The 15,459-nt window shown below is 38.9% G+C and overlaps 1 protein-coding gene across 4 annotated transcripts in view; it reads left to right on the top strand.

Annotated features, from left to right (window-relative positions):
* Positions 1-15,459, top strand: part of FBXW11 (F-box and WD repeat domain containing 11) — a 141,470-nt gene that overhangs the window by 41,578 nt on the left and 84,433 nt on the right. For 2 of the 4 annotated variants that reach the window (XM_025388361.1, XM_025388360.1), the window contains exon 2: positions 7,836-7,937. The exons of the other annotated variants lie outside the window; for them this stretch is intronic. In XM_025388361.1, the coding sequence (XP_025244146.1) occupies positions 7,836-7,937 (102 nt within the window). The remainder of the gene's footprint in view (positions 1-7,835; positions 7,938-15,459) is intronic. 4 annotated transcript variants of the gene reach the window in all.

The following is a 15,459-nucleotide window of genomic DNA, read 5'->3' as shown; positions in this document are numbered from 1 at the left end:
TTGCCTGGCTGGGTTCTAATATCTTAGAATAATTCAAGATGAAAATTGTTTGGACATTAATTTAAAAAAATTATAGTAGTGCTTAAGCAAAGTTTGGCCTCTGACTTTGAGACTTTTGGGCTGTTCTTCAATCTCTAAAAACTTGGTAGATAGTACATTTTGGTTTTCCTTATTCTTCTCATCCTTATTTTTTTCTCCCCTCTCTACCTACTTCTCTGCATCCCCTTTTCTTCCCTTAACATATATCCCAGCCTGAATATACCTTGTGGTATAATATTATGACAAGAATATAATTCTAGAATACAGTTGCTAAGAATTAAAATGTAAACTTTTTTGGTTACATGTCACATGTTTGCTATCAAATTGTGTTATAATAAAATGCCATTATAAGGAAAAGAAAATAATTTGCTCATTAAGGTAATGGGCCAATATTCAGTTCTATAAAAGGTTATAGAAAATGCCTTTAAACTGTGAGATAACTTTTATTTTACAACCTGATTACTACATTGTGATTCTTGGTTTTAAGAACAATGCATTTATGTTGGTGAAAGTGCTATTTCTTTTAGGTTGCCATCAGACATTAACAGTGGAAGCCTAGGTTCTGAATTTTAGAAGACTCTTCTAAATGCTTTGTGGCTTTATTTTAATTACAAACACTGCTGCTTCTTGAAAAGCAACAGGCTGAGAGACAAGACACAATAGGATAATTCCTAAGTTGGATTAACTTTAATGCTTAGTTTATTTGGCAGCCTTCAGCAGAACTGAATGGGGACTCTAGCTGTCAAATCCAGGTTTAGAGAGCTGGAGTTATGTATCTCCCCTTGAGCCCACGTACTGTCTGATTCTTCAGGATTCCCAGTGGAAAGGGTATTACTGCCAAATGATTACCATGAAATGGATCTTTTATTTCTCTTCTTCATCATTATCATGGCACTCTTTGATATCCTATCAGTAGGGCCTGGTGGAAGTTTTGTGGTGGGCGGGGAAAGGACCTAGACTGAGTACGAAAGTTGGTAAGGGCTAGACCTTGTGTCTACTTGTCGTGCCCATCTGAAAGAAATTGCATTGGTTGTAAAACAAAAATGAGCTGCTATCTTGTAGGTTCTCTAAGAGACTTACCCTTCTTACTTCTCTGCAAATCATGCTTGGCTGCAGCTGCCAGGGATCATTCCTTTGCTTAAAACAGTTTAATGGCTCTCATCGTTGTCTGTAGCAGTGATTTGAATATTAAAATTTTGGATGTCTCACTTAAAGGAATTTAACACGTTCAAAACACTCTTTCTGGTCTTTAACAAAATCCATAATATAATATCTATAAAAACATCCTTGGTTTTTGTACTATCTGCTTACACTCTTTATCATTGGGTTATTGTTGAGCGGACTTCTTTTATCGTTTGTGGCAAATATTCTCCACATGTTCTAGAAAACATGGGATCTTTCTTTGATGCTGGCTTGATTTGGCTTGGGTTTGGCTTGATGTTTTATGCTTCACTCCTTACCTCTTAGTCTAAAAACTCCCATCCCCTGTCCACCTCCATCTCTGTGTTGCGCGATCTGCTTCTGTTCCTCTCTGACAGATATTGTACAAACTGTGTATGTGCTGAGTTGCAGGAAAAAAAGTCATACACATTGATGTAAAATTGGATGACATTGCTGAGAAGTATTGAGCCAACTGCTGGTGGGCTGTAGCACAGAGTTTAAGACCTGTTGTTCTACAGGATGAAGTCCCAAGTTTGATAGAATGGTATAAGAGAGACGTCTGTTTCGCCCCTCCCTCTCTCTCAAATTAAGCCTTTCTCATCTCACACTTAAGTATTTTAATGCTAAATTAATTGCAGATACTTGCATAGGATGTTTCATTTTTTACCTCTTTGAGTTTGCTTATGCTATGTATTCTTCTTGGAATGACTTTCTCTCTCTTTTTCCCCTGGCTGCCTCCGACTTACCTTTTATGAATTAGTTCAGGCATCCTCTTCCTTTGAGTGGGTTAAGTTCATATTTGTGTGTGTATGTATATATATATATGTGTGTGTGTATGTGTATTTACATTGTAAGTTTAAGATTCCCTCCTGTGAGCTCCTGGAGGATAAAGAGAATGTCTTAATTGCTTTACTATGTGCAGATAGATACAAGTTGAGATAAGTTTTTTGCTTAATGGAACAGTATATTTAAGCCACTCAACTTGGTTACTTCAATCATGATGACAGGAGTGAGAAGAAGCTGGTAATGATTCTGTGGGAAGTGGATTAAATAAAAAGATTGGTGGGGGGGGGGGGTTATAGAAAACCTGTAATAAGGCAGATTTCTAAATCAGAGGTTATAACATTAGAGAGATGATTAACATAAAATACCTCTTTGGAGAACTTTTAAAAGAATTGCTTCTTTGAGAAGGAATCAGGGCAGGAGATTCAAAACAATCTCATCTAAAAACAGACCGAAGTTAGCTTTTGTGAGTTCTTCAAGTGAGCCAATCAGAATACAAGGTGCCTGCAACCACTTTTTCCTTTTGATTTGTGGTTCCTATGGCAATAGGAAGAGAGCCTAGGACATTTTACTCCTACCTCTTTTAATAAACTTTTTGCTTTTGAAAAATGCCAAAAGAGATTATTCTTTTTGTCTTTAATGACTTATAGTATTTCTCAGCATAGTGGCTTTGATTTAGGTTTTTTTTTTAATTATACAGTGGATATGGCAAAAGTAATAAACACTGTCAGCTTCCCTGGCTAATATTATTTTCTTCAGCTATAGAACCTATAAATATACAGTCTAATTAGGTATTAGCTGTTAATATCACAACCCATTATGAATCATTTCCTGTTCTCTGTGAACAACCCTAAATTAGACTATTGATCATTACAAGTAGCTAAATAAGAAATTATAACAAATGTATCTTGGCAGTTTTTGACCCTTCAAAGTCTTCTGTTAAGTATCCCCACTATGATCCTCCTGGGTTGTTTCTCTTGAGCTCAAGGCTAAAGTCTTTTTTTTTTTTTTTTTTTTTGAGACGGAGTCTTGCTCTGTGCCCCAGGCTGGAGTGCAGTGGCGCGATCTCGGCTCACTGCAAGCTCCGCCCCCCCGGGTTCACGCCATTCTCCTGCCTCAGCCTCCCAAGTAGCTGGGACTACAGGCGCCCACCACCTCGCCCGGCTAATTTTCTTGTATTTTTAGTAGAGACGGGGTTTCACCGTGTTAGCCAGGATGGTCTCGATCTCCTGACCTCGTGATCCGCCCGTCTCGGCCTCCCAAAGTGCTGGGATTACAGGCTTGAGCCACCGCGCCCGGCCAAGGCTAAAGTCTTAAGAGGAAAGAGGCTTAGTGTGTATTGTTGTTGGCTTAGTAAGCAGGTCAATAAGTGTTTGTTAAAATTGGTAAATACCCATGGTATCAGGGGTATTCTTCAGACATATTTTAGCAATATGAAAGAACACTGTTCACTTAAAAAAAAAAAAGACAATCGTCTGTACTGTGAATTTAGCTAATATGAAGGAATCTTTTCATTATTCAGTTAAGCAATCATCGATAATAGTTATTCTCGAATGATCAACATGGGTTTCCAGCCATGTCCCTAAATTAAAAATTTGAAGGTTCAAGAATCACAGCCATCATGCCTGTAATGCCATCACTTTGGGAGACCAAGGCAGGCAGATCACCTGAGGTCAGGAGTTCAAGACCAGCCTGGCCAACATGGTGAAACCCTGTCTCTAGTAAAAATACAAAAATTAGCTGGGCATGGTGGCAGGTGCCTGTAATCCCAGCTACTCGGGAGGCTGAGGCAGGAGAATCGCTTGAACCTGGGAGATGGAGGTTTCAGTGAGCCAAGATCATGCCACCACACTCCAGCCTGGGCAGCAGAGCGAGACTCTATCTTAAAAGAAAAAAAAGGATCAATTACTGTTGTGGTCTTAGCTGTATTTTAATGCTGTTAGGTTGATGAGTGTGGAACTTTTATTTTTATCCATTACTTTCAAATTGAATCAGTGTCCTCCTGATCTATTAGATCTAAGACCTAAGAGGAACCTACCTTGTTTTGGCTAGCAGGTACAGACTTTCTTACTAAAAGGTGGGTGTATTTCCTAGAATAGCATTTTCTGTTGAGTAGAGACAATTTTTGAGCAACGTGGCTGGTCACTTAGCTTCAAAGTGATTGTTGAGTGTGAAAGTAAGCAGTTGTAATACCTTTTAACCACTGTCTGCGCTCTTACCAAATGGAAAATAATACTCATCTTGAAACTGGAAGTTACCAGTTCTGGGATGATCTGAGAGTTGAGACTTCTGATTAGTAGATATTGGCAGTTGCATCACACACCGGCTTGGGTGCTGCCTAGGACTGAGCTGTCTCAGTGAAAAGTACTCTTGCCTCAGACCTGGGTTGAAATCTTAGCACCAACCCAGCACTATGCGATTTTGGATAAGTAAATTACTTCGTCTCTGAGCCTGTGTTTCCTCTTCTGAAGGGGAAAGTAATGTCTATTGTGTAGGATTATGGTGAAAATGAGATGAGATATCCTTTATAATGTATTTAGCATGATGTTGGCATCCAATAAATACTCAAGAAACACTGGCGTCATTCTTTATATCTTACAGTATCTACCATAGATACTATGAAGAGAAAATCTTGGAAATCTGACTCTCAGAGGGTCTTTTAAAAATCTTTTTCTGAATATACAAGTTAAATAACCAGCTTCAAAAAGCTTTGAAATGTCAGATTTCTAATAAATGGCTAATATTTTAAAATCAAGTTCACCAAAAATTTTCTTTATGTTGATTGTTTCCCACATTTTTATGCGTATTGATTAAATCATTAAATGGTTAAAAAGCCTCGGTAATATCACTATTTTTCTAATTTGGATTTAATTGCTTCACCTCTAATCTAAAATCAGCGGTGGGAGGTTAGACTAAATAGTCTTTAAAATGCCTTCCTGTTCTCACAATCTGATTTTTTTGATTTACTGAATGTGAAAAATTACCTTTTAAAAAGTTTTAGATTCCAAGTTATTAGCAGAATCTAATCAATACCTTATGCTTTCGTGGTTTGTACCCTTTGAGGCAAATACTATCAGCCCTTGCAGAGGGAAGCTGACTTTTTACTGAATAAGTAAAAATTGATTTACATACGAGCTTTCGTGTTAATTTGATATGAGTTGCTGAATCCAGATGTAATCCTTTTGTTGTTGTTGTTGTTGAGACAGGGTCTCACTCTGTTGCCCAGGCTGGAGTATAGTGCTGCGATCTTGGCTCACTGCAACCTCCACATTCCAGGCTTAAGCAATCCTCCCACCTCAGCCTTCTGAGCAGCTGGTACTATGGGTGCGTACCACCATGCCTGGCTAATTTTTGTATTATTTGTAAAGGTGGGGTTTCACCATGTTGCTCAGGCTGGTCTCGAACTCCTGGGCTTAAGTAATCCCACCACTTTGGCCTCCTGAAGTGCTGGGGCTGTAGGTGTGAGCCGCCTTACTTGGCTAGGTGTAGTCCTTAAACTCTCTTCTTTGCCCATCCACTTGTGATGTATGCTGATGTAAGTATTCTTTTATTAAACATGGATGAGAATGTCTCTGGATAGAGAGTGTTTGTTGTAGTGGAAGAAAATCAGCTTGCCAGGTTTAATTTACTAGTCCTAATTCTGCCATCAGTTATACCTTATTCCCCTGCACCTTGGACAAGTTGCTGGGGTTTTTTTTTCTTTTCTTTTCTTTTTTTTTTTTTTAAGGCAGTCTCACTGGGTTACTCAGGCTGGAGTGCAGTGGCATGATCTTGGCTCACTGCAACCTCTGACTCCTAGGTTCAAGCAATTCTCTTGCCTCAGCTGGGATTACAGGTATGTGCCCATGCCTGGCTAATTATTGTGTTTTTAGTAGAGATGGGGTTTCACCATGTTGGCCAGGCTGGTCTTCAACTCCTGACTTCAAGTGATTTGACTGCCTTGGCTTCCCAAAGTGCTAGGATTATATGTGTGAGCCACTGTTCCTGGTCTATGTCATTGTTTTAACAAATTAGGCTCTCCTTTCCTTTTTAATAAAAAAATTTTTTTTCTTAATTGAAAAAAAATTCCATGGGACTCTGCTTGATATCTCTTTCCTGATCGTCAGTTTCCTCATCGTAAAATAGAATAATACCTATTTTACAGGGTTATTGTGAGAGTTTACTATTTCAGCTGTCTAGCACATAATAGAAGCTTGATAAATGGCAACTACTTTCATTATTTTATGCAAACATTTATTCAGCATCTTCTGTGGTTGGCACTCTGATATGAAAGTGTTGAGGCAACAAAATTTGTGTATCTGGAGTTTCAATGATATATTGCCACTGTATTGGCTTTGGAATAAAGGCACACCTTGGAAGTGTGTCATTTTCATTGCTACCAGAAGGCTGCTCTATTTTTAAATTCCATTTGGTTCCTCTGATTTTGTATTCTTTAAATACCTTTTCTGAGTAATCTCAATATTCCTTGTATTATAGGTAAAATGTAGAACTAGTAAGTGGCAGATACTAGATAGGAACCCAGGTCTCTCTGATGTCAAGCAAAGCTATCTTTGTCCATATTGCAGTTGGGCGATCACAGAATTTATCCACGAAACCAGAACACTTTTGAGAGTGAAAGTTATGAGGGGACAATAAGTGTCATCCAGGACTGTCTCAGGCAAATGAGGGTGTTTGGCTATTCTATTTATAGCTAGAACAAACAAGTTTATGAGCTTGGGTCCAAGACTTCTGGGATGTTTTGATTGAACCCAAACACTCACCTTTAGTTTTTTTGTTTACATGAGTATTGATTTTGCCATAGTAAATTAATTGACTTTAGATCTGAATGATTGAACAGTGTGGTCTAATGGTTATTAAGTTTACATTATGGTCTAATGGTTATTAAGTAGTAGCCATAATACATGTGTTCATTTTTATATTTTACTTTTTTTCTTAATTCCTTTAAAATCAGCAAGCTTTTAAAAGAGGATGGGAAGAGGTAAATGAAATAAGCTTTTTAATTCTTAGTCATGTCAGACAAACTTTGTAAACAGAGTCTAAAATGAAAATCATAACATTCCAATGTTTTTCCTTTGGGAAGATGGAAATGTGTTGACACTGAAAATCAGATGCATTTAAAATCACCTCTTTTATTGCCTTTATCTATCAGTCTGTCACCCATCTTTCTTGTTCTTTTTGCCTTATTCTTTAGGTCTCCTGTTCTTTTACCTTAGGGAGGTGCAAAACTTGACTCACATGATAAAAGTTGGGGTGATTTAAGTTTTCACAATATCAGCATCATAGTCTTGTGGAAAGAGTGTGGGTTTTGGTAGCAGACAAACCAAAGTTTGAAATTCTGGCTCTCCCCTCCTTTGTTGTGTGTCCTTTTGCCAATCACTTAACCTCTGAGCCTCGGTTTCCTTACAATCATATGAGGATTGGAGAACAAATGTAAAGTGCTGGGCAAATAGTAGGTCCTTAAACAATGATGACAATTATGGTTATGTGATATGGACCAGAAACTGTGGCATTGATGAAATTATAGTCAACAATCTCACCACTAATCTTGTTTTGCACTCAGACTTTCACAGTTCCCTTTGGTGGGTTTTTGTTTAAACATTCTCTCTCTCCCTCTTGATTCTATTCACTGTATCCGGAAAAATTAGTGATTGGCAGCAGAAACCTCCTTTCCATAGAACATCAAGTGGGCCCTCCCCCAAGGTTTCAGTAAGTTGTCTAGGACCATCCCTAACCTCCAAATTGCCAAGGGTGCACCCCCTGCCCCAACTAACATTCAAGTTGCCTGTGTGAAGGAGTGATTTGTTGCGGCCTCTAACTGCTTCTTCTCTTCCTTCCTTTTTGTCATCCTGCAGTGTTCTGTGCCAAGGTCTTTGTGGCTAGGCTGCGCCAACCTGGTAGAGAGCATGTGCGCACTGAGTTGCCTGCAGAGCATGCCCAGTGTCAGATGTCTCCAGGTGCCTTTCTTCTTTCTTGTTGTAAATGTGTTTTTACGTATGCCATGAACATTTGTTGAAACTTGCAGTAGTGTGTTTAATCCAATGTTAAGTCTGCTAAATGTTCTGTGTAACCCTCTGCTTTCCTCTAGCCTGGGTGCCCCACATGGAGGAGTTAGTACCAAGAGGGGCCCTTCTGAGCAAACGGGTCTTTGGCTGGGCCCTGTCCTCCCCTTTTCTGCTCCTGCTTTTTACTCTTTCCCCCTCACCTTGAGGTTGTAATTCTCATGTTTAATAGTTGTGCATGTGCCAAAAAAAAACTCCTGACATTTTCCATTTGGCTACCTTTAACAGTTCTTTGTTGAGTTGGGAGGGTTTCGTAATTAAAGTGGTGATTTTTCTATTTTGAAACTCATCCTTTTGGCTTGCTTTCTCTCCCCTCTTCAAAAAAGGAGCGGGGAGGGAATCACTACTGGCATAAAGCCTCAAATTGAAGTTTATAAAGATCATAGCTTTATGCTGCCAATAATTTGTCAGTTTGGGCCACCTCCCAAAGGCCAGATCTGACACCTGTCCTCAGGGTCCACCCAGTTTTCCAGGCCGAGGCCGGCAGAGAATTCCACAGATAAAAGTATAACTTTTTGGGGGGTGGTTGGGAAAGGGTTGCTGAGGATAGAACTGTTAGCAGGAGTGCAGCTGGTGACCCTCTCTTGTTGGGGTGACTTCTAAGAGAGCCAAGGAAGAAAACATTATAGCTTTATTTGTGAAGCTCTGTTTAGAGCAAGCATGTGTTTAATTAAGTATGGTTTCAGTAGCAATATTCAGTTTTCATCACTGCATATTCCAGACAGTTTGATATATCTTTAAAAAGCCATATTAAATTCCTGGCATCCGGTTGAGACTGTCCTGTTTTAGGAAAACTGTAAAATTAGGCATTGAGTTAGAGGGATATTATTGATGGTATGGATGCCTTCACTGTTTTCAAGGTTATCTTTCTATTCATGTTTACAATTTTTAAATGGAGCTGGGGAGCCAGGAAGGAGGAAAATGTTCTTCATATTGGGGTCAGGCATTTTATTTACTTATTGGCAAACATTCAGAGTAGCACTGGTGTGGTTATTGATTCAAATTGCTTTCTTTGGAAAATGGTACTGGAACCTCACTAATACAGTTAAGTGGAGAGCGAGTTCAATGTAAGGCCCAGTTGTCTTTAGATTCTGTATATAAAGGTGGGTTACAAGTCTTACCTTACAAGAACAGGGTGCTTCAGTGAGGCTGAAAGTGTAATGACTATATGTTTACTTTTGGAAAAGCAGCTTCTGTGCATGCGATGTAATTTTAAGAAAAATGTTCTTGGAATGGCAGCCATTATTGCATGTGCTCTCCTTGATGCTATATAATGGATATTTGCATTATTATAATAGGTGTACATTTTTGTCTCCATTTTTCTGGATTAAAAGGCATGTTACAGTTGCTTTTTAGTAGGCTGACCCAGTTTTTTGCAGAACTGGAAATTCAAGAAGGGGAAAAACTATAGTTGTTAGTGAGGTCTTGAAGTGCAGATTCTTTTTATTGCATTCAGTTAAAAGTAATTGGCCAATGGAAGGCATCATTCAATATATTTTAGTAACAGTATTGTGAGTTCTCTGGAGGTGGGGTGAGTGGGAGGAAGTACGGGTTCTTACCTTGTTGAAAATGGAAATCCAAATTTGTTAAAAGTTCCTTGACTCATCTTTCTTAGTGAAACTCACTTAAGAAGAAAAAAAAAAGTTGTTTTTTTTTTTTTGGCCTTGATTGGGCCTTATTTCAGTGAGTGGAGCAATATTGTCTTTGGAGATGTGTAGAGTATTTTGTTTACTTAGGTTTAATTTTTGCTAATATATAATTGAGGGTATGCAGCACAGTAAAATGAACCAAGTACTCAACTGATTGGCATTAGCAAATCATTACTCTGTTTTGTTCCACATGTGAATGGAAAGTAAATGTATTAATATTAATGAGCCTGGAAGACTTCCTTCCTCTCTACTCATTTAAGTATTACTTTAATGCCAGCATTTCTCCCCTTTACCTCCAGTCTCCAAACAGTGCTAAAATTTCGTATCTTAATTTGGGTTTGGGCTCTCAAAGAAGTCCTGTTGCTTATATGCTATATCTTTGGTTTATTGCCAAGATGACTCTTCCTTTGCACACCTCTTAGCAACCTCGTATTAAGCAGGCCTGAGAAGAGAAGGAATAGTTAGGCTACCTGGAGAGAACACAGCCTAGTTCTTTCCTGTTCTCTGAAGTTCCATGAAAGAGTTCCCCTTAAAATTGTCACAGTGGACCCACTGATAGTTGCAACTTGAGCCCATTGACCTGTCTATATGACTGTATTTTAGTATACCTTTTGAAAAAGCAGGAGGGAAGATAGTACTTGCCTTAGGCATAATTTACCTACTCCAGTTTCTGCCATCGTTGAGAAGGGAAAATAGATACCAGAGACTTAAAATTCACTCATTACTGTTACATGGTGCTTCACATATATTAGCTTTATGACAACCCTGTGAGGTAGGTAGGTGTTCTTATCTCCAATTTTCTGATACGGAAACAGTCTGAGGTGACTGTTTGGCCCAAGATAATGTTTACATAACTGTAAAGTTACTGGCATATGAATCACATACTTGCCTGATTCCCAAACTGGTTTTCTTTCGTCTACTCTGGAATGCTGCTTTTGTAGTTTTCCATGTTAGTTTTATTTGTAGAAACCTCACTATTGATACCTGGTGTATGGTTTATTTAGTTATTAATATTATTTATTTGAAAATAAGAAAAGAAAAACCTGCCAAATTCCATAGGAAAAAAAATTGCCATTCTTTTTGCCAAAATGAGCTCTCCTGAATCTTACAGCTAGTGAGGTTCCTGAGTGGACTTTCTGCAAACTTAATTCCATAAATATTTACTGAGCAATTGGTATGTGCCAGGGCCTCTTGGATATCTCTGAACCAAGCTGAACTGAGTCAGTATTTCATTTGCCTCAGATGTCCTGATTCAACCAGTTGATTGTTATAGCAAATAATCAGGAATTCAGACCATGTGGATTATAGATTTGCCCAGATTCCTGTGGCATGAGAATCATACCAATGTTAATAATAGTATCTATCATTTATTTTCCACGTTCTTTCTATGTGTTGGACTCTAGGAATTGGATTATCTCATTTGATCTTTTATGGAAAAGTTATCTATCTTGCCATTTTTGTATATGAAATTGTAGAGGTGAATTGAGCTGCCTAAAGTTACACGTTTATTTAAGTGGCAGAACTGGGTTATGAACATAATCTGGATGACTGCAAAGTCAGTGCTCTAGTTACCAGTCTGTAGTGACAACTGCCATTTTAACTTGCAACTGCCATTTTTAGGTTGAAACAAATTCCCCTTAATTTTTAGAGTTAGAAATTTAAAGCCAACATACCAGTGATGTAATAGACTGGCAAATTGTCTTGGGAATGTCATTTGCAACCTCAGCTGGGGGATAGTGTTAGTGATAAGCCTTTTGCTGGAGTAGGACTGATTACTTGGAATGACAGTGAGGCTCATGTGAATTGAGTTTGAGTGCCTCCTTCCAAGCTCTAGTGCATATAGTGCTGGGCAGTAAGTAATGCAACTTCTTGACAGCTGCCTTTCTTGTTTCTTTTTTTACTTGTAATAAGTGTAGTGAGCCACAGTGGTCTGAGAATGCCACAGAACTTATCACAGCTTTTGATATAAGAGGATATTTTTTAGAGGAGGGAGATAGCTTGGTAGAAAGAACCTTGGCTTTGGTGCAGACAAACCTCTATTTTTGTCCTGTTCCTACTACTTAATGACTCTGTGATCCTGGGCAAGTTACTTTATTCTCCTGAACCCCAGTTTCCTCATCTTTAAAAATCATATAGGGTTTTTATGAGGTAGAGAAACAAAATTGCCACCTCTTACTGATTCTTACTCCTGTGGGGGATGAAATCAATTTTTTTTTTTTTTTTTTTTAAATTTACTTGCTCCTGGTTCTCTATTTAAGAAGGAATTTCAGTCTTACAGTCTTAGATTCCAGGGGTAGGTAAGGATTAGCTGAAAAACCATGCATATGATAAGGCAGCTTTTGTTCAGGGTCGGTCTGTCTTAGGTCAGACATGGCTGTTTGAACTCATTGCCTCTTGTCTGTTTTCTAATGAGCCTTAGGGATTTGTCATTTCTTGTTGATTATCCTAATTATCCTGTAGCACCCTGGGTCTGATAATGTGAACCTTTTGGTTTGCTCAGTGATAGAATCTGTAGTATTTTATAAACACTAAAACCTACATTTTTGGCTGAGAATAGTGGCTTACCCCTATAATCCCAGTGCTTTGTGAGGCCCAGGTGGGAGGATTGCTTGAGGCCAGGAGTTTGAGACCAGTCTTTGCAACATAGCAAGGCCCTACAAAACATTTTATTTTTGTTTTTTGTTTCTACAAAACAAAATAAAAAATTAGGTGGACATGGTGGCATGCACCTGTAGTCCTAGCTACTCCGGGAGCTGAGGTTGGGGAATCCCTTGAGCCCAGGAGTTGGAGGTTACAGTGAGCTATGATCACATCACTGCACTGCCGCTTGGGTAACAGAGCAAGATCCTTGTCTCTAAAACAGGGGTGTCCAATCTTTTGGCTTCCCTGGACCACACTGGAAGAAGAAGAATTCTCTTGGGCTACACATAAAATACACTAACACTAATGATAGCTGATGAGCTTAAAAAAAAAATTGCAAAAGAAAAAAAATCTCATATTTTAAGAAAGTTTACGAATTTGTGTTGAGCCTCATTCAAAGCCGGCCTGGGGGCCTGCGGGCCATGGGTTTGCTCTAAAAAATACATAAATAGGCTGGGCGCAGTGGCTCACACCTATAATCCCAGCACTTTGGGAGGCAGAGGTGGGCAGATCACTTGAGGTCAGGAGATTGAGACCAGCCTGGCCAACATGATGAAACCCCATCTCTACTAAAAATACAAAAATTAGCCGGGTGTGATGGTGGGCGCCTGTAATCCTAGCTACTTGGGAGGCTGAGGCAGGAGAGTTGCTTGAACCCAGGAGGTAGAGGTTGCAGTAAGCCGAAATCATGCCACTGCGCTCCAGTCTGGTGGCAGAGGGAGATCCCGTCTCAAAAAAAAAAATATACACACACACACACACACACACACACACACACGTGTATATGTATACGTGATAAAAAACACATCTTTCCTCTTTATAAGAAAATTTACAAAACAGAGTTTGAAAAAGAAGAAAAAGTCCATTGGTAGCCTGAGCACCTACCACCCAGAGAGAACATTTATTGCTATTTTAGGGCCTTACTTCCTCCTATCTATTTGGTAGGGAGGAATCCATCAAATTGTGCAGTTCTCTGTGTTATTCTGCTGCTGCTGATTTTAACAGTGGTATTTTTAATGCCCTGTGGAACCCCAGCTTGACTTTGGAGTCTCTAGAGGGATGAAGGAGGGCTAGCATAGTGCGCCTCCTACTTCGATCTCACTTAGGATGGCTCCGGATTTATCTATTCTACTTAATGGGGCTCTTAGGAAGATTTCATTTTTAAAATTTTCTCCTTATAGAAATAGCTAAACACACAAAAATAAGAGAATTATTCAACTTAACCTTGAACAATTTTCAAAATTATGCTAATCTTAAACTTTTCTTCAATTTTGTTTTTTCTGGGGCATTTTAAAAGCAAATCTAAAATGCCTCAAAGTTTTACAAACCACCGTTTCATGCTAGCATTTAAAAAATTTTAAACAATCTTCAAGAAATTAAAAATAAAGGCCAGGCGTGATGGTTCACACCTGTAATCCCAGCACGTTGAGAGGCCAAGGCAAATGGATCACCTGAGGTCAGGAGTTTGAGACCAGCCTGGCTAACATGGTGAAACCCCGTCTCTACTAAATATACAGAAATTAGCCAGGTATGGTGACATTTCATCTACTCGGGAGGCTGAGGCAGGAGGATCACTTGAACCCGGGAGGCAGAGGTTGCAGTAAGCTGAGGTCAAGCCGCTGTACTCCAGCCTGGGTGACAGAGCAAAACTCCATCTCAAAAAAAAAAAAAAAAAAAAAAATTAAAAATAACCTTTTTAAATAAAGGTTATAGCAAGACATATAAAGTTTCCTTTGACCCCAGGTCTCACTCCCCAAAGTATCACTTATCAGTTTCCCATTATCCTTTTAGACTGAAGCTTTAAAAATATGAATATAACCATATTATACATATTATTTTAAAATTAACATATATTGACCATCTTTCCATATCAGCATATAAAACCAAATAGAACTCTACATCATAGGGCTTTAGCATTTTTTTATTTTCAAAAAAATAGCCAGTTTTCTCTTTTTTTTTTTTTTTTGAGATAGGGTCTTGCTGTGTTGCCCAGGCTGGAGTGCAGTGGCAGGATCATGGCTCTCTGCAACCTTGACCGCTCAAGCTCAAGTGATCCCTCCCACTTCAGCCTGCTGAATAACTGGGACCACAGGCATGTGCCATGCCCAGATAATTTTTCAGTTTTTTGTATAAACAGGGTCTTGATATATTGCCCAGGTTGGTTTCAAAGTTCTGAGCTCAAGTGGTCCTCCCAATTCAGCCTCCCAAAAGTGATGGGATTACAGGTGTGAGCCACTGAGCCCAGTGTCTAGTTTTCCATTTGAAGGGCCTTTAGACTACAATTGGTGGTGTGTTTTTTTTTTTTTTTTGGAGGGGGGAGTATTATAGGCACTTCAGTAATTTCATTGCGTATGTATCTTTAGGCTTGTATGATTTTGTCTGTGGAATAAATTCCTAGGAGTGTAATTGCTTGGTCAAAGAATATCAGTATTTTATTATGACTTAACTAAATTATATAGAGAAAAGTTTGGTAATCTCTCCCTTCCAATCCCTTCCTCCCCGCTAAGAAACGAATGGTAACATTTCATTGTCTATCATTGTATATTTGTTCTCTTTGTTCATAGGAGGATATGCAGTTTGACAACTATGGGGATTCCCTCATTTAAAAAAAAGTTTGTTTTAAAATTTATTTATTTATTTATTTATTTATTTATTTATTTATTTATTTATTTAAGACAGAGTCTCACTCTGTTACCCAGGCTAGAGTGCAGTGGTGCGATCTGGGGTCACTGCAGCCTCTGCCTCCCAGGTTCAAGCGATCCTCCTGCCTCAACCTCCTGAGTAGCTGGGAGCACAGGCGTGCGCCACCACGCCTAGCTAACTTTTTGTATTTTAAGTGGAGACGGGATTTCGCCATGTTGGCCAGGCTGGTCTGGAACTCCTGACCTCAGGTGATCTGCCTTTCTCAGCCTCCCAAAATGCTGGGATTACAGGTGTGAGCCACCGCACCTGGCCATTTTTTTTGAATAGAGAAAGTGGGCTCACCCTAGAAAAATCGCAATACAGTGTCACTTATTTGCTTTATTTATTTAATATTATATTATAGACATGTCCCCAAATTAGTAAAGTCTAACTCTTTCATCAATGATCAGTGGTACTTTTTTTTTTTTTTTTTTTTTTTTTTTGAA

The sequence above is a fragment of the Theropithecus gelada genome, chromosome 6 (genome assembly GCF_003255815.1).
Source record: "Theropithecus gelada isolate Dixy chromosome 6, Tgel_1.0, whole genome shotgun sequence".
In the NCBI taxonomy this organism is placed as follows: Eukaryota; Metazoa; Chordata; class Mammalia; order Primates; family Cercopithecidae; genus Theropithecus; species Theropithecus gelada.
Note: the sequence above shows the minus strand (reverse complement) of the source record. Positions and strands in the feature narration are given on the sequence as shown.